This window comes from Heteronotia binoei, chromosome 13 (genome assembly GCF_032191835.1).
Source record: "Heteronotia binoei isolate CCM8104 ecotype False Entrance Well chromosome 13, APGP_CSIRO_Hbin_v1, whole genome shotgun sequence".
NCBI classification, from domain to species: domain Eukaryota; kingdom Metazoa; phylum Chordata; class Lepidosauria; order Squamata; family Gekkonidae; genus Heteronotia; species Heteronotia binoei.
Window position 1 is genome coordinate 68583838 of NC_083235.1, and position 27158 is coordinate 68610995.

The 27158-nt window shown below is 43.0% G+C and overlaps 1 protein-coding gene across 1 annotated transcript in view; it reads left to right on the plus strand.

Annotated features, from left to right (window-relative positions):
* SAP30BP (SAP30 binding protein) overlaps positions 1 to 26424 on the plus strand; it is a 71729-nt gene extending 45305 nt beyond the window's left edge. The window contains exons 4-11 of the mRNA XM_060253021.1: positions 10560 to 10602; positions 14649 to 14737; positions 18489 to 18580; positions 19964 to 20024; positions 20519 to 20570; positions 20895 to 20953; positions 23356 to 23437; positions 25378 to 26424. Of these exons, the coding sequence (XP_060109004.1) occupies positions 10560 to 10602; positions 14649 to 14737; positions 18489 to 18580; positions 19964 to 20024; positions 20519 to 20570; positions 20895 to 20953; positions 23356 to 23437; positions 25378 to 25559 (660 nt within the window). The 3' untranslated portion in view covers positions 25560 to 26424. The remainder of the gene's footprint in view (positions 1 to 10559; positions 10603 to 14648; positions 14738 to 18488; positions 18581 to 19963; positions 20025 to 20518; positions 20571 to 20894; positions 20954 to 23355; positions 23438 to 25377) is intronic.
* Positions 26425 to 27158: the final 734 nt, after the last annotated feature.

Consider the following 27158-nt stretch of genomic DNA (forward strand, 5'->3'; position numbering starts at 1 on the left):
GGAGGCGGTCACGCACACGAGCCACCCGAGAGGGCGAGGCAGGGGGGCTGGGATCTTCTCCAGCAGGAGGCAGGGGCGCTGGTGCAGGTGGCAGGGGCACAGTTTCCTCATCAGACTCAACTTCCTCTGAAGGGTCCCCAGCACCCATGACACCCTGCGTGCTGGGCGGGGCTTTGGGAATAAATTAAAATGTCATCTAAATAAACGATCACAAAGCGGTCAAGCAGGTTGCGGAAGATGTCGTTCATCAGCCTTTGGAAGACAGCAAGGGCACTGGTCAGGCCAAAGGGCATCACGAGACACTCGTACTGGCCATAGCGGGTCCCGAAAGCCGTCTTCCATTCGTCTCCTGCACGGATCCGCACCAAGTTGTACGCGCCCTAGAGGTCCAGCTTGGTATAGACCTGGGCCCCCTTAAGGCGATCCAGTAGTTCTGGGATCAGTGGTAAAGGGTAGTAGCACCGGACGGTGATTTTGTTTAGAGCCCGGTAGTCACTGCAGGGCCGGAGCTCGTTGCCTTTCTTCTTGACAAAGAGAACGGGGCGGACAGCGGGGATGTGGATGGCCGGATGAAACCCCGTTCCCATTTTTGGCGAGGAAGTCCCGCAGGGCTGTTAGCTCCGGTTCGGACATGGGGTAGAGCTGCCCTATGGGCAGGGGTGCCCCTGGTACCAAATTGATGGCACAGTCATAAGACCGGTGCGAGGGGAGCTGGTCGGCCCCCTTTTCCTCAAAGACATCGGCAAAGTCTGTGTAGTCTGGGGGAAGTAGAGGACCAGCAGCCGGGGTGGCTCAGAGATCTGAAGCATCAGCGTGCCTCATGTCTTCGCTCTGAAAGTTCTTTCCGGAGCCTGCTTCGAACTCTTGAGATGGGAGGAGGAGAGCTTGGAGGAGATTGATGGTCAACAGCTGACACTGGTGCCTGGAGAGTGATTGAAGGGCCAGCTGCTGTTTGTTCAGCTGAGGAACTGGCTGGCAACTCTTCCAGGTCTTGTTGCTCCTCCTCATCAGGGCTCATGACACTGTGGAATTGCAACAGGCTCCTCAGGGCCTGGATCTCTATTGGAAGCTGGTTCCACCAGGTAGGGACCAGGACAGAAAAAACCCTGACCCTAGTGGAGACTAAGTGGACATCCTTTGGGCCAGAGATTACCAGAAGATGTTGCTCTTGTCCTTTTATTCTCCAGATAAATAAATATGGACGAATTCTGCCACCCCAAACGTATGAACCAAGCAATACATGACGTCCCCCACCGAAAGAATTCAGGTAGCTCGTGCTGCCTGAAATTATTACATGAAATATAATAGAAGAAGAAGAAGAAGATGAAGATATTGGATTTATATCCCGCCCTCCACTCCGAAGAGTCTCAGAGCGGCTCACAATCCCCTTTACCTTCCTCCCCCACAACAGACACCCTGTGAGGTGGGTGAGGCTGGAGAGGGCTCTCACAGCAGCTGCCCTTTCAAGGACAACCTCTGCCAGGGCTATGGCTGACCCAAGGCCATTCCAGCAGGTGCAAGTGGAGGAGTGGGGAATCAAACCCGGTTCTCCCAGATAAGAGTCCGCACACTTAACCACTACACCAAACTGCTAATAGAAGTGGCTTTTCCCTTCTGGGTCTACTTAACACATTGACATGTCCACTGCATTTGCCATATAATCTCTGTAAAACGTAGGCCCTTCTGGTACATATTGTAGGGCTCAGTAGACTCTTTATAGGTCTGTTGAGCCTGCATGAATCAGTCAGGACCGCAGTACACGCCCATTGCTGCTATGCATCTGAATAATACTCCTTGGAAGGATCAGGAGGGTGAGGAAGCTTGTCTTGCATGATTGATATCCTCATTGTGTGATAAGTTTCCTAGGAGCCCCACAGTTTCTCAGAACAGCTCGTTAAACCACCGATCTAGAGGTGTCAACAGTTACTTAGTAGTTATTTAAGAGATGGTTGGAACCAAAATGCATTTTTTAAAAATGCATGTGATTTATTATTGAGATTTTATATTGGGATTTCATAGACTTATCACTGTCATACGTGCACTTTAGACACAAGATGATTTAGCTCAAGCTCTCCCCTTCTACAAACAGCCATCTCCGTGGTTTTCAACAAACCACGCACTGAAAGTGGTTTCTTACAAATTCCAAGCAAGGAACCAAATTTAAGGACCCACCCACCTTTGGCTCCCAAACTGAAGGGCCTTATGCGGAGTGGCCACACAACATCATGTTCTAATTGTCCTTTCCATGCCATCAGGGCACTCTTTCTCAAATGTGCTGCATTCTGATCTTCGTAGAAAGAGTGCAGTCGTGCACATTATCATACCATCTGGACAGAAAAAGCATGTATTTTCTTGCCCCTCAAGCGTCCTGCCAGTGCTAGCACTTTTTTTCCTGCCGTTAGTCTCTTGTGGCTGCCATTTTTACCGTCATGCTATTGGAAAGCTCCTAGAGGGTTGCTTTTTAAAAAAAAGTCAGTACTTACTGTAGCATTTTAACAATTACCACTTTTTTTTAAAGACCTCCAGTGGTACATGGGCGGGTGGGGGGCATAGTAACTGCAGAGTTGTTAGAGGATAACATGCAGAAGCTCTGCTACTAGTCACGCGCCTCTCATTTTCAGCGGTGATGAAAGCAACATGGAGAATGCCACAGCCTTCATCACCGATTACTAGGTAAGGCATTATTCTTTTCTTTCAAGTGCAAAAAACAGCTGTGTGGGTGGCTGCCTTTCTGCACTACAGGAGGAAGCGCATCTCTCATCGATGTTTGACGGAACTCTCGCCCATAATTACAAGGCTGTCTGGTTGATTACTTGTTTAAAAAAGGAGGAGCCGACAGGGGTCAGGCCCTCCTCAAATGTTTGGGAAGTGTTCTATACAGAAATAGGCTTACACAAAGGTAATATGTTACAGGCATTTGAGAGAGAGAGGTATGGGTGACCCAAATACAGTTGTATAGTTACATTGGTTGTTGGGGGAATGGGAAGAATCCTTATGCTGCCAACCCACAAAAATGGGGGGCGGGGTTATGGATGTCAGCTCAGGTGATACTTAGTCCCTTCATGTACAACGGGCATGGCTGTCTTCTTCCTGCCTTCTTCTCATTGTGTCCGTCTCCCACCCATTCAGAATCATGATTTAAAATACTTTCAGCCTTTTGGATGCAAAGAGAATTCAGAATGTGGGGGCACAAGTCTGTCCTTTCTGTGACAAGTGATATTTTTATAATTTAAGAATACTGTTTAAACCAAGACAAAGTTCCTGCGTCAATGCACGTGAATCCATATTAATAAATCAGTTTCCTGAGAGTCAAAACTGCCTTTTTGGATGACACATAATGTTTCGTTAGTCAAGGATTTTTAAGAATTAGAGTTATTTGCTTTCCAGTAACGAATATGGTATGAGCACACAGTTTAGTTGTAAACCTACTTTGATTTATTGACATTAATAACAAAAATCTCATAGTCAATGCTTTGAGTCTAATACCCAGGCAAAAACATGAAATGGCAGGGCACTGAAAGCTTTTGAAGCTTTAAGCTGTAAGTTGCTTCGTGTGCTGGCCAGCCAATAGAGAAAATAGAGGCTTTGTTCTGTAGTTCTTGTGCGATTGAGCAAGCCTGGCAAAGAAAGCTGTGATGCAGAAAGAAGAGAGAGAGAAGGAAGCAGATGACAGTGAGTTGTTCACAGGCCTGATAAGAGTGCTCCAGGGGCCTGATATGGCCCTCGGGCTGCACATTTGACACCCCTCGGCTATGTTCTTAAGGGTTATTAAATGTCTTTGTGTAGTAATGAAAGGCTTTCTCCTGGCCTGGGCTAGTTCAGGCTTGAAGTATTGGGCATACCTTTTTCTGCAGTAAGCAGAATTCATGTCTTCTGGGAAGGACAGCATTTGATGACTAATTACTTAGGAGGGCATGTTGACTTCACTGGGCGATGAGTTAACTCTGATGTGCCCTGAAGTGCTGAAGACAACACTGGCTGATTTTTCTTTGTAGATTTGGAGAGCAGGGTGAAAACTAGAACTGTAGGAAAAATATTATGCCTTTTCTCTACCTTCCCATTGGCTAAACCAGAGTTTCCCAAACTCCCCCCCCCCTCTCCCCGTGGCCTGGTTATTTTTACACTTCTCCTTCGTAGCCCTCTAAAATTTGGGGGTGGAGCTAGGAGACAGGAAATGATGTACAAGCATGCTAAAACTCTTGCAATATTTTCTTTAGGAAAGGTAGGAGAATAGTGGGATTTTGCAATGCAATTTTAAAAATAAAGCGCAAAGAAAAAGCACAAGGATCATACAGCAGAAAACTGAAAATATAAAATGCTCTCAGCCTGGGAAAACATGAAATGGGAGGCAGGCAGGAAGGAGAGAGATGTGGTAAGAATGACAGAGAGAGAGAGCGTGAAAGACAGACAAAGAAAAAAAAGAAAGAAAAGACAGGGGGAAAGACTGACAGAAAGAGAGAGAAAGAAAGAAGGAAGGAAGACGGGAAAAGTCTGAGTGACAGAAAGAAAGAGAGAGAGAGAGAGACATGAAATGGCAGGGCATTTCAAGCTTCTCCCCCGCACCCCTACTCAGATTAGTAATGGGAAGGAAGGAAGGAAGGAAGGAAGGAAGGAAGGAAGGAAGGAAGGAAGGAAGGAAAAGAGATGTGGGAGGAAGGGTTGGAAAGAAAGCAACTTTAACTTTCTACCGCTTCCTAATACTTAGAAATTTCATACAGTCCTCCCCCCAGCTGAATTTTAGCAGGTGCACTCCTCCTGTCTCTGAATATCTGTGCACAATAAGGGCTAGAAACGTTTTTTAAAAATAAAGGTTGTGGTCCTCAAGAGTCCAAAACAAAGCCGCAGGTGCCTATATTAAAAGGGACAATCCCTCGCTGCATGTCTCAGTTCACAGTCACAGACCTCTGGGCCCTCCTTGGTTGCAATCGGTACACCTTTTCCAGCTCTGTGCGTCCTTTGTGAAGTGGAGCGACTAAAACTGCGGGCACTATTCCAAATGCATCTGTGATATAGATTTATGTAATAGCATCAGGATCCTGGCTGTTTTATTTTCAATCCTGTTCCTGACGTGTCACATCAAACCAAAGGTCCTTCTAGTCCAGCACACTGTCTAGATGCCTTGGAAGTTCACCGGTGAGGCATAGTGAAATAGCTGGACCCCAGTGTTTGCCCCTGTCACCCATTATTTATTTATTGTTGATATTTTAATCTATTTTTTAGTTTTTATCCATCAGTTGGAGGCATGGTATTTTTAATCATCACAGCATCATTCTAAGGCAGAGGTGTCCAAACTTGCTTAACATAAGAGCCACAGAAAATATAAATCAGATGTTTGAGAGCTGAAAGACATGAACATCAGAGGAAGGAAGGAAGGAAACAGAAAGGAAGGAAGGAGTGGAAAATAAAGCAAATAGGCTTGCCTTCTGGGGCCCTTCGGGACATTGTAATTGACCTGGGGTGGGGAAGGGAGGGAGGAGTGGGGGGAAACTAGGCAGAACCCGGGGGGGTGGAGGGAGGCAAATGCAACAGGGCAATTGCAAACCTAGGCGCAACACAGGGGAGAGGGGAGGCAAATGACTAGTTTCCCTCCCCCCCTTCCTTCCCCACCCCAGGTCAATTACAATGTCCGGAAGGGGGCTGCTCAGGGCTGTGTAAAGGGCCCCCCCAATCACCTGATCGTTGAAAGGACACCACCGCTGCTGCAGCGGGTACAGCCGAGCGCCATCGCCATCCCCCCCCCCTCGCCGGGATCAGAGGGACACCACGAGGAAGCTGGGGCCGCTTCAGCAGGGCCGGGCTGATGGGAAGTCATTTGAAGAAGGTGCTGAAGGAAGTGAGGGAGGGGCAAAACTCCTCCTCCTCCAGCCTGCTCTTCAAACGTCGAATCAGGCCAGACCCTGTTGAAGCAGGTAGGGCCTCTGAGTGGGTGGGGGAACGGAGCATGGTGTGGCACTGGGGAAAGGGAGGGAGGGGACAGGCCCTGGCGGTGGCAGCGAGCTGAGCCTCGTCTTGAAGGAGCCGCACGTTGGCGCTGCGAGGGCAGGGGGCGGCGGCTGCGGGGAGGGTGGCAGAGGGCAGGGAGTGGAAGCCCGGTTGCAAACAGGCTGTGGACCAGGACCGGTCTGCGCCCCGGGGTTTGGGAACCCCTGGGCTAAACAATGTACAGTAAGGTTCACAAGAGATGAGTGAGATCTTTCTAACAACTGATATGAGTATTGTTCTGTACCTAAAATATAGTGCATCTGAAAAGCTTGTAATGCTTAAGAAGCAAAGTTGGCATACTAGATATTGTGACCGCCCAAAACCATGAACATGGGAGTGTGCTATTCTGCCACAATGTAGAGACATGGCTTCTCTCTTAGTTTCAGTGTTGTGTAAATTATTTAAAAAGCACTGTTAAAGTGCACAGTTGGCCTCTGATGGTCATGGGTGCCATTTCTTCCTGTAAGAACTCTCTCATGTACTGCAACTTCTCCTATCTTAAAAGGGTTAAAAAAAAATTACAATAGCAGTAAGATTCTTAGCTTTGCAGTTCTGTCGTTTGGCAGTAAGCTTCCCTTAACTTGTCTTGGGAAATTATTTCAGAGTAAGTATGCATGGAATGGATAAGAGACTTGGCATTCGGGCCAAGCTGTTAAAAATATTTATGCAAAATAGTCACAAATGATTTTATTTATTTGCTTTTATCTCCAACCTTTGTCCCTGACGGGGGACCCAAAGTGTCTTATGTCATTTTCTTCATTTCATCATCACAACAATCCTGTGAGATGGGTTAGGCCACAGGTGTCGAACATAAGGCCCAGGGGATGGAAGTGGCCCCTGCAGATCTGTTATCTGGCCCACGAGCAAGGAAGAGGTGGGTGGTGGCAGCAGCAGCAAGAGCTGCAAAAAGACCCATGTCGAGTTGACTGCTGAAGGATCCGTCCCCCTACTCTCTCTTGTGGCACACATGTGGCTGCTGCCCACTCTCCTCCTGTCAGAGATGGGGTAGATCGCTTCCTGCCCATCAGTGCACTCTCAGGCTGGCCTGCCCCTGTGCTTCAGCATCATAAGTCACCTCCTTTGTCACTGTCACTTTCTTCTTCTCCTCTGTCCTCCTGTCTTGCTCTTTCTCCACTGCAATTCCAGAAAAGTGGCCCTTTGGGAGGAGGGAGGGAGGGAAGGAAGGAAGGAAGGAAGGAAGGAAGGAAGGAAGGAAGGAAGGAAGGAAGGAAGGAAGGAAGGAGAAAGTCCTGATGCTTGAATGTGATGGTGGCGGTGGGAGCTGCTGATGGAAACGGGCATGAGGGGAAGTGAAAGAATGGGAATGCCAGGGTGTAACTTAGGGGAGAGGTATAAGGGACTGGAGGGAGGGGACAGAAGGGAAAGGTTGAAGTATGTGTGGTGTGGTGCATGGTGGGAACTACACTTGGAAAGCCATGGGACAGAGGAGAAATATAGCTGTTGGGATGGGAAAAGGTGCTGAGTGTTTGTGTTTGAAGGGGCTGGCATGCATGTTCAGGGCTGCAGTTGGAGCTAAGTTACAGGTACTAATTTGTAGTCTGCCCTTTCCCAAGGAGTCTTGAGCCACCTTAAAGACGAGATTTTGTTGTGTTTTTTATTTTCTTGGCATCTGTACCTTGCTTTTCTCCCCAAATGGGACCCAAAGCAGTTTAGAAGTCTTGTTTTTCCCATCGATGTTTTGATTCTCACAACAACTGTAGGGTGCATTAGACTGAGAGAGTGACTGGCCCAAAGTTTGTTTATTTATTTATTTATTCGGGATTTATATCCCGCCCTTCCCACAAGTGGCTCAGGGCGGCTTCCAACAATTGATCAAGCATAAAATTTAAACAATTTTAAGTATAAAACAATTAGATACTTAAACATTTAAAACCTTAAAAACCAGTAACATTTCAATTTCATAAAAACAATTAAACCTTAAAAACCAGTAACATTTCATTTCATATAAACAGATGGCTGGCCAGTTACATCAAGTTTTCATCCCAGCTAGGTGTAAGCTAGCCAGAAGAGGGTCGTCTTACAGGCCCTGCGGAACTGAACCAGGTCCCGCAGGGCCCTCACCTCTTCCGGCAGCTGATTCCACCATGTGGGGGCCATAACGGAGAAAGCCCTTTCTCTGGTGACTTTCAAGCGGGCTTCTTTTGGCCCAGGGATAGAGAGGAGATTTTGTGTTCCTGACCTCAGTGCTCTCTGGGGAACCCAGCAACTTCCATGGCAGATTGGAGCTTGTAAACTGGGTCTCCCACTTTTAGTCCCCATACACAAACCTCAGCACCATGGGGTGTATGTGTGTCTTTGTGTAAGGTTAAGTCTCTAAGTGGGAGTGAAGAGCAAGGAAAGGAGCGGTCAGCGGGAGAAGACTTGAGATTCGGAGGAGAGTTGATTTGTGTGGATGAATCATACAGAGGTGATGGGAGAAAAGGGTTGATTTAGGAGTTCTGGCCATTAACAGATGGCTGGCGGACCTGTGAGGGGATCATCATGTTTGTGGTGGACTGAGCAAGTGTTGAGAGTGGTGGCTCCAGTTCCTTGGAGAGTTTGTTTTATGTGTATGTTTTGAGGTGGTCCTCTCTAAGTGGGGAAGAAACCCTGCTTCACACACAAAAATGCTTCCAGAGTTTCAGAGAAAAAAGTTGCTGATCTAGTATAGTGGGGAGGTACATTTTCAGAGGGGGGAAAGGGTCCAAGTTCCCCCCAGCTTAAGGCTTTTGCTACTGAAATTCTGTCTATGTTTGGGAACAGCTTTTCTCTGTAATAAATGTCATTACATCAAAAGTGTTTTCAGCTTACAGATACACGCCTAAATGCTTTTTATTTACTGAATCCCATTGAAGATTTAATATTTATAACGCCATATTGTTAATGTTAATAATTTATAATTTGTTTTAACCATGTTTTTATAAGTATAACTGATGTACTGTGCATTTTATGTTGTGAGCCGCCCTGAGCCTGCTCCGGCGGGGAGGGCGGGATAGAAATAAAAAATTATTATTATTATTATAAATAGCATACTGAAGATTGCTAAATCGCAAACTTTGCAAAATTTCAGGGCAAGAGGTGTAAGTTATCAAAGACTATTAAATGAATACTGTGAAGGTGTTAATATTTCAAGCATGCTTGTATTTTGAGTAAAAAATATATTGTTGATTGGGTTTGCCTGTGTCTTTTATAAAGTTTATATCACTTGGTCCTGGCACTACATTTTATGGCACATGATCCGACCTGACAAAGTGACACTTATGTCAGAGCTGGCCCTTGTAACAAATGAGTTTGAAACCTCTGGGTTAGACAAAGTGAGTGACTGGCCCAAGGTCGCCCATTGAACCTCCATCTTGCTTTTAGTGACATAATCAGTAGCCATGCTTATACCTGGTTTATTGGTTAAAGTTTACAGAAGACCTCTTGACTTTCTTTTCTGCTGGAAAGGTGCTACCATCCTGGACTTGGCAGAGCAAAATCCTAAGATCGTTTATTGAACCTCGGCCCCTTTAAAAGCCCCTGCTTGGAGGGAAAAGCAAGGTAGCACAGTTACAGACAGCTACAGGCAGCGTTTTGCTCATTTCAATTTGAATGAATAGCTTCTGTGTGGGAGTAAGCTGGGGGTATTCTGGTAGAATGTTGGCAAATCACCAAAGGCTTGCTGGAGCAAAAGAAGATGGAGTCAGGATGCCGCTGCTGCGGTTCCTAACATTTGGCCCTTTTGTTTGGCATCAGTTTTATAAGCACTTCGGGTCCTTTGTGCTCGCCCTTTCTTTTGGTTTGCCTTGCTTCCCCCCTCCCCCTCTCTTTTTAAGACTTTTGGCTTCTTACACTGCTCTGGCACAGTCTCTTTCAAGTGTCCTGAGTTAATCCTTTCCTTTCAAGATATCCTCTCTGAAAATGTGGAAAGACACGCTTCTGTACTGAAACTACAGTGTTAGTGGGTGTTACTATGAGTTTGTGTTACAGGAAGTAAGACAACTGAACCTCAGCCATACCACTTTTCAGATCCATTTGTCTTGAACAGCTCCTCTCTTGTGCACTTCTGATAAATGTTTGGCCAACAAAACTATAGACAGTGATTGTTTGAAGCATCACAGTGACTTTTGTTTAATGTATACTTTTCAGTTGACTAATACATTCATTGCTCAGGATGGAAAAGAAGATCATTTGTGCTTTGAACAGTGGATGAGATCTTATATGAACATCTTATACGGCAACTGCCTCTTTGAAATTTAACTTTTGAATAAACCATTTTTAAGAGGGCGAAGTAAGAGGATCTTAAACACAGCTCTCTCAGACTGGTATCTTTCTGAGACCATCAGTTTTGAGGAAAATTTCGACGTGTTCTACATGAATAACATAGCGTACATTACATTTCAGAGGTATAGCAGTCTAATTCAATAGAAACAGAATGCTCTTCTGGAAATCATTCCTTCAGTTGCATCTTTATGGCACATGCTATAAAGTTGCTGCAAGAGTAATGTAGGTATTTAAAATGCTTTTTATCACATATGATTATGCGGCATGTGCCTTAAGTCTTATTTTGTGCCAATATTTGTTTCCTCTCTGCTTAGGACTTTTCAGAAGTAGAGAAAAGAGATCCTCAGGAGCTAGTTGGTGAGTATCAATGAAATTATAGCATGTGTGTTCTCATCTACATAGAAATTTCTTCCTCTTCTTGGCAACTGGACAGTGTTACTGATGTAACAAACACGAATTTGAGCAGACTTCGGAGGATGGTGGAAGACAGGAGGGCCTGGCGTGACTTTGTCCATGGGGTAACAAAGAGTCGGACTCGGCTGTGCGACTGAACAACAACCACCAATACTCCCTCTAAGTTGTGGAGTCCTGTGAGCAAAAAGTCTGCTTTGTGAGCTACTGGCATGAAAGTTGTGAGCCAGTGCATAAAATAGTTGGCTCTGGGGCTGTTTTTTCTGAGCTAAGACAAAAATGTGTGAGCCAGAGGCTAAAGAACTGTGAGCTAGCTCACAGTAACTCACCTTAGAGGGAACATTGGTTAGCACTATGTCATATTTTCAGGAGATCTGATTTTTCACTGCAAAAGTAGCTACAGGGAGGGACACATGAAAAACGTTCATAGAAATCTGTTCTTGATCCATTCCCACATTTTTGTTTGCCTGCTTGTAATCTTTGCTGTTTGTTGTAACCAGTTGCTGTTTGAGAGGGGAGAGGGAACTCCTCCCCTTTGCTCAAGCAAGTGGGCTGAAACTTCCTCTAATGGGCATCAGTAGCACATTTTCTCGTTGAAAATAATGGCATGCCGAAGAAAGTCATCCACATTTCTACCACAAGAAATGCACATCCTAGTACAGAAAAGCATTAGCCTTGTCATGTATGCCCCTGTGAAGATTTTTGCATCATTTTGTCAAAATATGTGAAAAAGCGGGACTCACGTCAGAGAGGGCAAAGTATGTCTAGAACATGCCTTCCTCTCAATGTCACTTATATGCTTGGCAACCTTCACAAGAAGTTTAATTAGCCCACAGATTTTTGAAATTGGATAAATCAGAACCCTTAATTTGAGCCCGCTTCGGTGGGGTAGGGCGGGATATAAATCAAATAAAAATAAATAAATAAATAAACATTGCTGTTTTGTAAATGAACTTACAAATGAAGTATGAGGCATTTACATTTGTTATGTGATACTGAGGGCTAGTGTTCAAGAAGATCATTCTGAGAGCACCTTATTTTAACTGTGAACTTGATCTCACTTACTAGCATCATCTTTTCATGTTTTTAACACAATTGAATATTCATGCTACCTTTTAAGGTTTTATTGTAGACTGCTGTTTTAATTTTTATATTTTGTGTTTGCTTAGTTCTTCTTGCAGTTTAGTATTGCAGTTTAAATACCTCCATGCTACTATAAGTACTATTTTATTGGAAATACAGAATGCACACAGTATCAGAAAAATCAAAATATGCTGATTTGTTTGGCATTCTCAAGCTCACAAACAGAAGTCAAGTAACTGCAGTGGCCTTTCAAAGCTGGATGACTCAGAGGCATGTTAGTGATTCTACTATTTCTTTCTGTACAGTTCTTTTCTCAGTTTCCAGTAAACCATGAATGTCTGTGCTTCTAGCCAGAGGACTAAAACTGTTCAGGAGCGAAAAAAATTAAGTTGTTTTTTTTTTAACAATTAATGTTCTTTCTCAGATTTATGTGGGGTTTTATATCACTTCTCACAATACTGCTTTACACTTAGCTATCGTGTACTTCATTTAGACACACTATAAACTGATTGTTTTATTTTAGAAAAAGGCAACCAGTTCGAAGGATGTATTGTTGTCATGTTTTTTCGTTTTTTATAAAATGTAGTTGTGATATAAAACATTCAACATTAGAGGAGTCTAATTGAATTGAACAGGAAAGCAGGAAACCATTGACAAGCGGTAGAAATATGACTGAAGGTTTTTGTTTGGATGACAGAACCAAAAGACGGTATATTGGCCCAGACAGCTTTGCAAGTTGTCAGGAAGTGTTGTGCAAACTATTCTGTTAACAGAGGAGGAGATATGTGCAGTGTGTGAACAAAAAGATCAAAATGTGGTAGAGTGTATTCCTTATATTGCTGATCTTGGAATATGCTAGTATAGTGATGCATTTCTAATTACTGTTTAGCCCCAGGTTATTCATTCAGTTGTGTTCTTTGCGGTCTCTATTGCCTTAATCAAATCTTAGTCAAACCATAGCTGTAAGGTATGAATAATTATTTACTTCACAAGGCAGTGGTTGGGTGTGCCCATAACGGTGAATCATTCTGATAGTCAGCTTCCTGCATTCCCTCTTTGGGGCTGTTCAGGCTGGAAGCTAGTTCACACAGAGTTGCAACCAGTGTTATTCCCTTGGCTTATACAGTAAGAGTTGTAACCAGTGTTATTCCCTTGATTTTTACAAAATTTTGATCTTTGCATAAATATTTGCTGCAGAATTCATGAAATGTCTGCAAACATATCCTGATGTCAGACATTTATAGGATTTGATTATTATGGAAAGAACGAGCAGAGGGATGGTATAATAGGCCTGTATAATTCTATTCCACACACTTTACATTGTTATCACTAGTCTAAAGCTTAGGCAACCAACTGTCCTGTTTTAGACTTAGCTGTAAATGAATCACGGTGCCATCTAAGGCGGCATTTCACCCTTCTAAGCCCATTGACTTCAATGGACCTGAAGTGTAACTCTGCTGTTGGTCATCAATTAAATGACTGTTACAAATAAACAGATTCTAACTACACAAAGTGGAAAATCTAATCCTCAAAGTGAGATGGGAATAAAGGAAAACATGTCAGTTTCTACACCCTCCCATGACAAGGCATGTTGTTTCCAAGGATTCCCCTTCTCCCCCAATCAGATAGCTCCTGAGTGATGTTTAAATATTTGCAGACTAACTGTAAAGAACATCCCTCCCAACATGGTATTTCTGTGCCGTTTTCAAGAATAGGTAGTTGATTTTGATGTCTGCCCACTAATAGTGAGAGAGCAATGAGATATTCGCTATTGAAATATTCACTTTTTTGCCCTCATGTCAGAGGGGGCAAAAGTATGTCTAGAGCATGCCTTCCCCTCAATACCCTTTAATCTATAAAAGTGTTTAGAAAGCACCCATAAGGGTGGGATATAATTCTGAATCAAATGATCAAAGGAAATTAAGGATGATTACAGAAGTTACCCAGTGGCGAAGTCCTTTCCTCAAACATGTTACTTGTGTGTCTCTGTTAAAATGGAACACTTTTGTCCCTTTTTTCTGTGCTTTCGAAATTCTTAATTGGATGCAGTTCACCCTCATGTTACGTACAACAAGACTATTGTTTGTTGTCAAGGGACTTGTAGCCAGACTGTGTTTCTTGGGGTATGTTGGCAAGAGTTCTGTTCTTCGCAGAAGTGCATTCTCTGGAAATGCCAAAGGACATCTCTTTGTTACTTGTGACTGCTAGGGGATTTTATTGCAAACAGCATTCTGATGGAACATCTTCATGTGGGAGGGAAGGGAGATGCCCAAATTGCTGGCAAATCTAAAGGAGGGGTAGAAGAAAAGTAAGCTGAAATTAAAGTGTTTGCTTTCTTATGACTACAGTTGGACAACAATGCCATACATCATCCATAAAAAGTTGGAAGAAGATCAAAATCCCTATGTACCCATATACTCTGTTCACAACATGAGCACTGAGATCTAGTTCTCAAAACCTTTTAAAAATCCCTGGGCCAAGAGAGGCTAGATTGAAAACAACAAGGGAGCAAGCCTTTTCAGCAATGGCCCCCCGATGGTGGAATCAACTTCCAGAGGTGGTGCGAGCCCTGTGGGACTTGAATCAGTTCCGCAGGGCTTGCAAAACCATCCTCTTTCAGCTTGCTTTCAAGATAGAACCCGGCTAAATTGACTTTTAGCCATCTAGCCATCTTATACATGACTGTGAACTGTAGCACCTTAACTATTAACTTATAACAGCTGTTTTATCTATTTTAACCTAATCTATAACGGTAATTTAATTGTATTTTAATTTGTCTTTTGTCTCGATTGTATTTTATTGAAATCATGGTTGTCCCATGTCTGTGAGCCGCCCTGAGCCTGCCTTTGGCGGGGGAGGGCGGGATACAAAAATAAATTTACCTTACCTTACCTTCTGTCCATTTCTAGCATCCTTCTCGGAGCGAGTGCGAAACATGTCTCCCGATGAGATCAAAATCCCTCCTGAACCCCCTGGAAGATGTTCCAACCACTTACAGGTGAGCCGCTTTGCTTGTTTCATACTGCCATCTGAAAAGATTTTGTCTTTAGTCACAATCTTAACCGTAATCTACAAACAGAATACAGAGTTCCCCTCTATCTTTAATTGCTCTTACTTCAAGCAGTCTTGCAAATGCTCCCAGCCGACCTGGCTTTTTTTTTAAACTGCCTGTATGTCTTTCATCGTTTTGCCTGCATTGACTTCCTTATTTTTGATTCTCCCCCAAAAGTGATCTCAAATATATAATGACAATTCCACGACACACTATAGCATCCAACTCATTTCCTTAGTACAGCAACTTTGTTGGTGGCTCTTCCACACATTCAGCAACAATATGACAAAGGAGGCAACACGATTTCAAAATTTTAACTACACATACTTTGTTTTTTTTTATTCATCCTGCAATAATGCCTGACTCAAGAAGACATAGCTTCGTCTTAGCCTGGGACGACACTGCCATCAGTGCCTTGGATCCAAATTGATGATTTTGCAGGAACCAAAGATCCTCACCCACACTGCACAACTTTCTCACTTCCCCTTTCCTGCAGCAGCCTGAAATGCCTCAACCCCCCCCCCCCCCCAAAAAAAAAATCCTGTTCATAGACAGTTAACAGGATTTTGGGGGACAGTTCAAGCTCCTTTGAGATGGTGGAGGTAAGAAATTCACACACTGCAGATAGCATAAGAACATAAGAGAAGCCATGTTGGATCAGGCCAATGGCCCATCCAGTCCAACACTCTGTGTCACATAAGAACATAAGAGAAGCCATGTTGGATCAGGCCAGTGGCCCATCCAGTCCAACACTCTGTGTCACAGAAGAGAAGCCATGTTGGATCAGGCCTATGGCCCATCCAGTCCAACACTGTGTGTCTCATAAGAACATAAGAGAAGCCATGTTGGATCTGGCCAACAGCCCATCCAGTCCAACACTGTGTGTCTCATAAGAACATAAGAGAAGCCATGTTGGATCAGGCCAATGGCCCATCCAGTCCAACACTCTGTGTCGCATAAGAACATAAGAGAAGCCATGTTGGATCAGGCCAATGGCCCATCCAGTCCAACACTCTGTGTCGCATAAGAACGTAAGAGAAGCTCTGTTGAATCAGGCCTATGGCCCATCCAGTCCAACACTCTGTGTCACAAAAGAACATAAGAGAAGCCATGTTGGATCTGGGCAACAGCCCATCCAGTCCAACACTCTGTGTCACATAAGAACATAAGAGAAGCCCTGTTGGATCAGGCCAATGGCCCATCCAGTCCAACACTCTGTGTCTCATAAGAACATAAGAGAAGCCCTGTTGGATCAGGCCAATGGCCCATCCAGTCCAACACTCTGTGTCACATAAGAACATAAGAGAAGCCATGTTGGATCAGGCCCACGGCCCATCCAGTCCAACACTCTGTGTCACACAGTGGCCAAAAAAAAATTATATATATATATACACACACACTCATACACACTGTGGCTAATAGCCACTGATGGACCTCTGCTCCATATTTTTATCTAAACCCCTCTTGAAGGTGGCCATGCTTGTGGCCGCCACCACCTCCTGTGGCAGTGAATTCCACATATTAATCACCCTTTGGGTGAAGAAGTACTTCCTTTTATCCGTTTTAACCTGTCTGCTCAGCAATTTCATTGAATGCCCACGAGTTCTTGTATTGTGAGAAAGGGAGAAAAGTACCTCTTTCTCTACTTTCTCCATCCCATGCATTATCTTGTAAACCTCTATCATGTCACCCCGCAGTCGACGTTTCTCCAAGCTAAAGAGTCCCAAGCGTTTCAACCTTTCTTCATAGGGAAAGTGTTCCAGCCCTTTAATCCTTCTAGTTGCCCTTTTCTGGACTTTCTCCAGTGCTATAATATCCTTTTTGAGGTGCGGCAACCAGAACTGCACACAGTACTCCAAATGAGACCGCACCATCGGTCCTTGCATCCATGAGAATGCTTGGGTGAATCCAAGCCAGACTTCTTATTTCTAGTCCAGCCTTTGGTTTTTCCTCTGGAAGAAAGAATCCAGCAGACTACATCTGGTTAACTAACATAGCAGTGACAATACCACACACCAGCCATTTCATTCTGGGGAACCACTGTTGCCCGTCTTCAGGTGCCAAATGATAATAGCTCACATTGGTAAGAAAAACCAGGTCACAATTCAGTCCTGGAGGATGCATTGTCTTGAGCTTCATTATAAACTGTAGTTCAGCAGTATCTCTAATGTCATTTGAAATTCCTTTGTAAGAGCAGTGCAGTCAGCAGCTGAATGTTGTGGTTTCTAATGTCAGACTTATGTCCATTTATTCTTTGCACCCTCCTGGAGTGAATCCTCCTGGACGGAATAGAGATCTAGGTTTCCTGTCTCGTTACCAATGTTGGTATCTCCACACCCTCTGCACATCGCACCTGATCCAATCAAGCCTGCTATTGTCAAGTCACCTGCTGTTGCCATTCAACATCTGAAATCATCTTTATAAAGTTTATATCTCCAGTGCTTCATGTTACATTTTATGGCACACGTGGCCCAGCTCAACAAAGTGACATTTATCACAGCTCCAGCCCTTGTAACAAATGAGTTTTAACACCTTTGGTTTAGGGCAATTGTTCTATCTTTTCCAGTCAGCAGAAGTTACTCCAGTAATGCTGAAGCGATCCAAACTTTTATGCACGTATAAAAGACTTTAGCCGGAATGATTAAAAGCAAAATGTAAATGTAGGTGCAACTTGTGCAAAAATGTAGATTCAAAAATGTAGGTGCAACCTGTGGCAATGAGTAAGTTTACTTAGGGCATCCATGTTTTTAAGACCTGAGATATCTTTTTGCAAGAGCATGTTAGTTCACCTAACACGGGACAACTCAATGAGCCCAGTGTTCCAACTGAGCTGAAGCATCTTGTAGCTGGTGCTTTCAGTCAGTCAGAGTACTTTCTTAGGATATATCACACAGCAGTACGCCTTTTCAGCTGGAATTCTCTAACAGCTGTTGAATTGCACACAAATTTAAGATCTCCAGTCTTAGCAATTTTGCAAACGAGAAGTGCCGGTTCCCCTGTTATGCCATTACCTGGCCTCAGAACTGTGTTTTTACTGGATTTTGCTTGGCGACAGACCTGTCCAGCTATAGATTTGTGGCCTACAAGATTATTTAAGGCCTGTACAAAATGAATATTGTAAAATCAACTCCAGAAAAGTTTATTTTCCTAGTTGTTATTCCAGCCTGTCTTTATGAAGCTCACAACTTAACGTCTGCCAGGAAACTAGCTATTGTTCACCTCTAATGATTTTCCTGTGGGTGATGGATATAGAAGCCTGCATGCCTGTGATTGTAGCACAAAACATGGACTAGACCCTAACTCTGACCGGGGGCAGGGGGGTGGGGAGCCCTATCGTATTTTTGGTGCTCAGACAGGAACTGCATGGATTTTCCTTCTACATCCCAGACCGTAGAAACTAGTGGTAGGGAGGAGTCGGGATTGGTTCCTGATAATCAGAGCGCAGTGGCTCTTTGCTTAGCTTAGTTTGCAGTATCTTGTCATAATACTCAGTTCTACTGTTTTCCTCTAGGTATCTGTTGCCCCTATAGTTTTGAGTCCTCTGTCTTCTCATCTGTATCCAAAAACTCATCATTTCCCTCACAACATGGGTTAGGAGTGCTGCTTAACTTGTCTTTCAGTACATATATGCATTTAGTGAACCTTTCTGGAACATTATCAGTTCTTCATATTGATCCTACAGCTTTTTTATCTGTAGGACAAGATTCAAAAACTGTACGAGAGGAAGATAAAAGAAGGCATGGACATGAACTACATCATCCAAAGGAAAAAAGAATTTCGCAACCCCAGGTAGAAGTCGCTTTGGAACAACTGCATTGCATATTACCAAATACAAGATTGGTGAATACCAAATGCCCTAGCTGTGTTATAATAAAACCACCAAGACAACTTGGTTAAAAGTTTCTAGCCCTCACAGTTATTCACGGTTATGCAGATACATTTAACATGGCGATGGGAATTCATACTGAAGTCTGAGGAGTAAAAATTGGATTACATTAAAGCTTTTGAAATGTCTGTGGAGCTCTGTGATGTTTTTGAAGGGCTGATGTGGATGACACTATTACAGTGGGTACGTCTATCATCTGTGGCATAACACAAACTGTAGTCCTGTAAAATTTGTCTTTTATGCATAATAGAAATATGCAAACCAGTTGGAGCCCTGAATTTCCAACTCATATTCATGTGACATTAAACTATGGATACTTACAGCAGATTAACTTTTCAAATGCTTCCACCCAGAAATGAGTTAAGGAGTAAAGCCCTAGAAGTTGAATTAAATCATTCACAAAGTGAGAAGAAAGAGAGCATTGTCTTTGAGAATTCAGTCTAAATGGGTGATGGAGTGGTTTTACAGCTTATTGGGGTGATTGGAGATCCTAAAGAGGTTTCCTGCTATGTGTTTTGTATATGCCTCCGAGGCCATCGTTTAAATGCAGTAGTACATGGAACAGGCCATAGTACATGGAATTCTGTGTTACTTTCTTCAGCCCCCCTGTAAAATTTTCCAAACCCTTTCTAAACTTCATGGAACTTCATGTCTCAATTAGCCTAAAACAAGGTGCTAGACTAGGATCTAGTTCTTATTAAGAGAATAAATCTGCAGGTACGTTGAACCATTTCAGACTGCAGGTGGGTGTATAGCCTTTTCCCTCTTCTTTATGTGCAGGGATTTGGTTTTGTTGGTATGGAGGAGCAGTCATATGAACCCCAACTAACGCTTTGAAATAACGGAGACCAAAGAGGTGTCAACAGGGCTAGTTCTGTTAGATTTGAATTCAGAGGTTAAACAGTAACAGTAAATATCAAGAGCCTTAAGAGACTATGATTTACAAGCATTTAAGATGGAGTGGAAGAAGTTCAGAAGATACGTAGAAAAAGAGTGGGAAATAAAAGGACATTGGACAATTTTTGATAATGACTAAGTATAAGAGGGAGGAGGATATGAATATTGGTTCTTATTAATTAAGGGTACCTTTAATACTAATATTTTAAGTATAGTACACCGGCGGGGGTCAAGTAACAGGGGGAGGGGTAGGTAGAAAGTAATATATGGGATAGAGGGGAAAAGTAGTTATTAATGATGTAAGAAATTGAATATACTACCATATATTACCAGTAAAATTGTTTTAACTCTAACAGTAACAGTAAATATATCTCACTGTTTTATTTCAGTATCTACGAGAAGCTGATCCAGTTTTGTGCAATTGATGAACTTGGCACAAATTATCCCAAGGTAAGTAGAACAAAAAGTATGTGGGGGGGCAGGTTAAGGTGAAATGCTTACTCAGCTCTATTTCTCATGTTCATTGTGAGACCAAACTAATACACCTAGGTTGGTACATGACATCTACCAGATCACAGTAATTTGTTCTCTTGTGCAAAATGACTTTTGGTCCCAGAGTGCAAACAATTGCCCTGTTTGGGAAAGAAGTATTCTCCTTTTATGACTACGAGAGCATCTTCCTCCTGCTTATGGAGAACTTGAAACCAGACAAAGAGTCCAAAGCACAGGACCGCATCAAAACTTTTAAGAAATGGAATTTAAGAGGCCTACCAATCCCCCTGTCCTTCTTTTACAGCAACATATTTCTTGGCAGAATGATTCGGAGTCTATTTTTCAAAATAATAAGCTTTTGTATGTTGATTTAAAAAAAACAAAAACAAACCTGGACATTAAAGATGTGTTATTGAGATCCTTTATCTAACAGAGCTTTGCCTTTTCCTTAGGACATGTTCGATCCTCACGGGTGGTCTGAAGATTCTTATTACGAGGCACTAGGTATTAAAGATTAGGATTTTTAAAAATACCCTTTGCTGTTAATGAGTTATGGTGTTTTGTTTACCTTGTTTCCATTCATCTTCCGTTTTAATGAGATATAATTAACAGCATGCTGGCTATTCTTCGAGGAATGCACTTTTTAATGGAACAATCGTAAACCAAAAATGTGCATATGGGAAGTAGCATACGTAGACTGAACATAAATCAGGGGGTTCTTCAATATTTGTATTACTCTTGATCCTCCTGATCTGGGAGACAATTGTGGGGGTTCTTCTTGCGGGAACTTACTGGGAATGCTCACCCCTTTTGCGATTCTCTTTTCAGCAAAAGCACAGAAAATTGAAATGGACAAGTTGGAAAAAGCCAAGAAGGAGCGAACAAAGGTAAAAAAACCCCGTAGAATTAATTTTCGATGCTTCAGGCTAACTCAGGTGCTTAATTTTTCTTTCATGAGCCCAATTTGATCAAATTAGGTATTGTCATTTTTATGTAGTAATTAGGTTGCCAGTACTACTGAGCTAGAGTGCAATCTGTTTTAATACTTGAAATAACATCGTTTGTTTATTTATTACGTTCAGTTTCTATCCTGCCCTCTCTGCAAGCGTACTCAGGGCGGCTGACAATCAATAGTATAATACAATTTTAAACATTGACATAAACTTATATAGAGAGGCATATGTATAATGAGATTTGGTGGAGAGTCTGTTCTTTATCTCCCCACAATATATCACTTTGCCGTCATGTTTTTGTTGATACGAAAACATTTTGTTAAGACGTTATCTGTGCATAGCAGACCCTCTCGCAACCCTATAGTCTAGAGCAGGGGTGGCCAACGGTAGCTCTCCAGATGTTTTTTTTTTGCCTACAACTCCCATCAGCCCCAGCCATTGGCGATGCTGTCTGGGGTGATGGGAGTTGTAGGCAAAAAACGTCTGGAGAGCTACCGTTGGCCACCCCTGCTCTAGAATGGTAGTATGCATTCAGATCTACCTTAGCCAAAAATATAGGGCTTTTTCAGTCCTGGCCCCAACCTGGTGGAATCAGCTCCCTGTTGAGATCTGGGCCCTATCTGGCTTATTAGCCTTCCATAGGGCCTGTAAAACGGAGCTGTTCCACCAGGCTTTTTGCTGAGGCTGCGGGCGTCTATTCTTGATCTGGTTGGCCTCCCCAGCCAGCACTGTCATAAAATGGATTATCACCTGCCATCCCTATGAGATATCATGATGTGAGATGGCTAAGCTGGGCAATATGTGATGTCATGGTAATCTGAGTGCTGTTGAGTTGCCTGTTTATAAAATGTTTTTATTGTATTTTTATTGTTTTATTATATGTTGTACTCCGCCCTGAGCCCTTCGGGGAATGGGCGGAATAGAAATTTACTGAAATAAATATATCTGAAAAATACCTTATCAGTTTTTCCAGGTATATTTCAGCATCCCAAATGTATCCAGGCTTTCTCGGGAAAGGGGGGGCGGAATCCCAGATATATTTGGAGATTATCAGTAGATCCAAAAACAGCAGAAAGTCTGTTGGTCAGGCTTCTACTACAGCCCCTTTAAAGTTTAAAGGGACTGCAGAAGACAGTCCAAGGATCCGCTGTGCTGGGAGGAGCAGACTGTTCCCATTGGCTAAGCTTGGGGCTCATGCAGCCTGGTTTAAATTGGAGTACAGGAGAAGCTAGCCCCAGAAGCTGCTGTGCCACAGGGAGCAGTGCTAGCAGCAGCACAGTGGATCCTGGGCCCAGCCTCTCCTGGCCATAAATCACACTGCTTCTCCTGCAGTGCAGTTTAAACTGCGTTGCAAGAGAAGCCATCTCAGTCAAGATCTGCATGCAGTGGGGAGAGACCCCGCCATTAAAAAATCCTGGAGTCGACTTCCTGGAGCGTATTTTAAATCATGCTGCAGGAGAACCCAAGCCAGCCCCAGGATCAGGCTGGATTAACACCCCCCCCCCTTAGGTCTATTGGACCTGGGGGGAAAAATGGGATTTCAAAAAATTCCAGATCCTAATATCATACTGGTTTTAGGATCCAGGATTTTTCAGAAAAACCCTCCAAACATTGGGTCCAGTAGACCGAACTGAAACATACCAGTTTTTAAAAATTGCACACCCCTAATCTAGAGTATAGTAGACTTAAATAATAGAAGTTTAAATTAGTTTGTGCTACCCAAATAGTTAACAACCAGGCATGTGGTGTATGAGATTTTCCTGGCAGCAAACATTCTTGTGGCCAGCTTTTCCTTATCTCACTCACCCTTTTTTGTTCTACTTTCTGCATAGTTATATGTGCACAGCTGTGGTTCAGTCCTCTTCTTCCATAACCATAGACTTGTTGGTATGTGATTAAAACCGCTGTGGTTTCTCAGGCTGCTAGGTTGACGTCCGTGTAGTCAGTGTAAGTCATGCATGTAGAGTCTTGCATTTTAGAAGCTTTAATTTTCTTGCGTTTCACCTTGAAGGGGTATGGAGTTCTAGTTTGGGTTTTAAAGTGCCTTAGGCTGATCAGAAAAAGGCCATGAATTATCACTGAAAAGAAGCACCATATGAATGGGTTTGGGGCAGGGAATCCTCCTGTCTAGTGCGTTTATAAAGATAGAAATCTACCATCTCTTAATAACAGCTGTGTTTTCATATATTGAATCTCTAATCCTGAACAGAGTTGGCTTTCTATAGCACAGCCATTAAAAAATCTTTTTTTTACCATGTTGCATTCTAATTCCAGTGAATAAACCTCACAGTGAATTAACCTCGCATTGAGTTAAATTATTTCCTCTGCCTTTGTAGATTGAGTTTGTGACTGGTACTAAGAAGGGGACGACAAATGTTCCATCCACGACAACAACAACAGCCAGCACTGCAGGTGGAGGTAAGTTAAACATCCTAACCTAAAATTTGAATTACATTCTTTTTGGAATCCGGCCACACAGAGGTTTTGCGATCCCATACATTTGTCATCCTTCCCTTCCTCCCTTTCTTTTGACTTATAAGCAAAATGGCTTGCCAACGGTGGCTCATTACATCAGACATAGGAAATCTTGAAGTGAGAAAGAACTTTTATTTGGAGACGAAAAATATCAGATTCTGCAGCTAGAATAAACTGTGAACCTTCAATAAAATTGGGGAAATTATACATTTAGGGTTGGACCCTACCAGGTTTTCCAAAATGAGAGAAGGGAGTCCCTTTTGACCACTGCTGAGAATCATGGGACCCATCTAGAGAAAACCATAACGTTGCTTTCTGATATTTTCTCTGACTGGCAGAGGGTCTTCTCTGACTGTTTTATTGTTTTACTGTTTTAACATCGTTATCTTATGTTGTTAGCTGCCTTGCGTCTTCGTAGAACGGGCAGGATATAAGTCTAACATAATAAATAAATAATAAATATTAAGCAGAAAAATACCTTTCTGAACTTTCTGGATTCTCTAACTGGAGGTAAAAGGATGTGAGCCTTTTGTGTGAAAAGATTGCGCTATATACCACTAAGCCACACCCCCTCACCAAAGAACGCTTTTCCCCAAGTAGGACTTAAACCCACAACTTCTAGTTTTGCAGGCCAGGGCTGTCCACTGGGAACAATGGACAGCTGGTGCAGAATGCCGCGGCCCGGCTGTTATTGGGCCTCCCAAGGTGGGGGCACATCCGGCCGGGCCTTCGGGCTCTGCACTGGCTTCCAATAACATACCGAGTCCGGTACAAGGTGCTGGTTATTACCTTTAAAGCCCTATATGGCCTGGGACCTGCCTACCTGAAGGACCGTCTCTCCCCACACGTTCCCCAGAGAGTACTGAGGTCTGGGACTCAAAACCTTCTCACCATCCCCGGGCCCAAGGAAGTCCGTCTCAAGACAACCAGAGACAGGGCCTTTTCTACAATGGCCCCCACATGGTGGAACCAGCTGCCGGAAGAGGTGAGGGCCCTGCGGGATCTTACTCAGTTCCGCAGGGCCTGTAAGACAACCCTCTTCCGGTTAGCTTATGCCGACTAGATAAATGTAGCTTATCAGATTTTAGTGAAATATACTGGATAGTTTTAATGTTAAGATTTTAAGGTTCTTAGGTTTTTTAAATGTTTTGACTTTTAAATGTATTAACTTTGTGCCTTGTTTATTGTTTTGTCGTTGCTGTGAGCCGCCCTGAGCCACTTTGTGGGAAGGGCGGGATATAAATTATAGAATAAATAAATAAATAAATAAAACAAAGGGGACTAATTCCTGTTACCAGAATTTTAGACTTCTAGCAGCATATAAAATTGGCCTAGAACTGGTCTACCTGAAGTGCTTCTAAGCAGTAATTGGATAGGATTTCAGTAGGGTTCATTTGCAGGTAAGTTTATTTAGTGATGGATGGTAAATTGTGCTATTCTTTTGCAGTTTTCAGCAGTGATATATTACATTCTAATTAATCTGCAACCTTCCTGTGCCTGATAAAACTTCAAAAATACAGTTTGGGGAAACCGCACGTTTGAATGATCACTCTGCATAAAATATTCCTTGACAAGAGGTCAAGGAAAAGGCTAGACTTAGAAACCTTCCTCCCCCACTCAGACATACCAGCCTCTAAGGGAGATGGGATTATGGCAGTGGAAGAATTGTGCAAATATATGCCTTCCTCTACTTGCATTCCAAAGCAGGACAATTCCAGTAGGGCTATGCCACATGCTTTTTTGCAACATGTGGAATGTCTTTGATTTAGTATTGAATGAGTGAGGCCTCTTCATCTTAGGGGTAGCTTTTCAAGAGCCACGGAGAGAATGAGTCTTATTGGACAAGAGATGCTAATATTAATACTTGTCTGCTAAATGTACAGATGCCCAGAAGAGGAAAAGCAAGTGGGATTCTGCCATTCCTGTGACGACAATAGCTCAGCCCACCATTCTTACTACCACTGCAACACTGCCAGCTGTTGTCACGGTGACCACAAGCGCAAGCGGCTCCAAAACAACAGTGATCTCTGCAGTCGGCACCATAGTGAAAAAGGCGAAGCAATGACAAGTGCCAGTGAAAAGCTTCCTGGAATCTTTTTCAGACTGCCGAAAGCACCACCTTGGGAAGCAAAGGAAGGATACCGTTCTCCTCCTGGAGTGAAAAGACAATTTTGAAATGGACATGCCATTCTCGAATGAGAAGGGATTCATAGCTGCCTCTGCAGTTGTACATATTCGTTAGTGAGGCTCGTCGTCTTTGTCGATAGAGAACTTCTGTACCGTATTGCGTGAAATGCAATGTCAGCATGTAAATACGAACTTAATAAGTGCTTATAACAGAATCCTTAAATTCTGTGAAATTAGAGCTTTAAAGAGAAACGTGGGTATCAGCTATACTGAAATCAATCAGTTGCATCCCATACCGTTTATTAGTGAGTTAACGTCAGCTAACTGAACATCTCGAGCTCTTTGCCTCCAGGAAATTATAGGCAAGAATGACTTCCTTGAGCAAAACCATTAGTAATGTAATACAGAGATTTGTTTTCATGCAGATTATTATAGCGATATACACAGTCGTCCCTGGGTAAACTAATTTTGTTCTGCTTTCAGAGATCAGGCAATTTGAAAGCTTTGAAGTTTGAGACATCGGACAGTGCAAATCAATACCGAAGATTGTGTCTAGGTTTTAGGAATCATTGTGCAGATCCTAGCTCTGCTGGCGGGTGGGCTGTTATGAAAGAAGTCGAGTTTCCACACTGAGTACAGTTTTTTTGAGGGGGGGGGTGGACTCTGCACTTTCAGTGTTGGTATGCAGTAATGCAGTTTGTTTCCCGTGTCGCGACAAAGATGCTATCAATTTATATTTATATAAACTTTTCTTACTTGTGTAAGTTCTACACCCCTTGGATTATAAAATCAGAACTTTTAAACTTTGTCTTTGTTTTTACATAAGAACATAAGATGTGCCTAGTGGTCCAGCTAGTCCAGCAGAGCCAACCAACTGAGCATAGAGCCCTTTGCCTGATGCTGCATAAGAGCACCTGTTTTCAGACGTTTAAAGCCTCTGAATATGGAAGTTCTCTTTAGTTATTATGGGCAGAGGAGCCAATGATGGATGTGTCTTCCATAAATCTGTGTTAACCCCTTTTAAAGGCGCCTGTACTTGTGGTCATCACTACATTTACTGACAGTTAATTCCACAAGTGTATTACTCACTGAGTGTGTGGGGGTGGGGGGGACACTTCATTTTGTCTATCCTGAATCTATTGTCCATCAACTTCATTGGGTGCCTCCAAGTTCTAATATTATGGGGTGGAGAAAAAAGTTACCTTTAACCACTTTCTCTGTGCTTTTTTTATAAACCTCTGTCACATTCCTTCTCCCACCCTTAATTTTTTTTTTCTAAACAGAAATGCCAGACTTTTCTCCCACTCTGCAGTCTTCTTGGTTGTTGTCTTTTGCTCTTTTTTCTAGATTTGCAATTTTTTTTAGATATTGTGACCAGAACTGTGTATTCCAGATGAGTTTAATATGGATCATTACAATGTAGTAATGTTTATTTTCAGTCCCTTACTCTGTCGTCCTTATTGTGGATCGCTTTTTTACTGCTGCCTCCACAGTTAGTTGCTATTTTCATCAAACTGTCCAGTACAGGCTTTCCTGT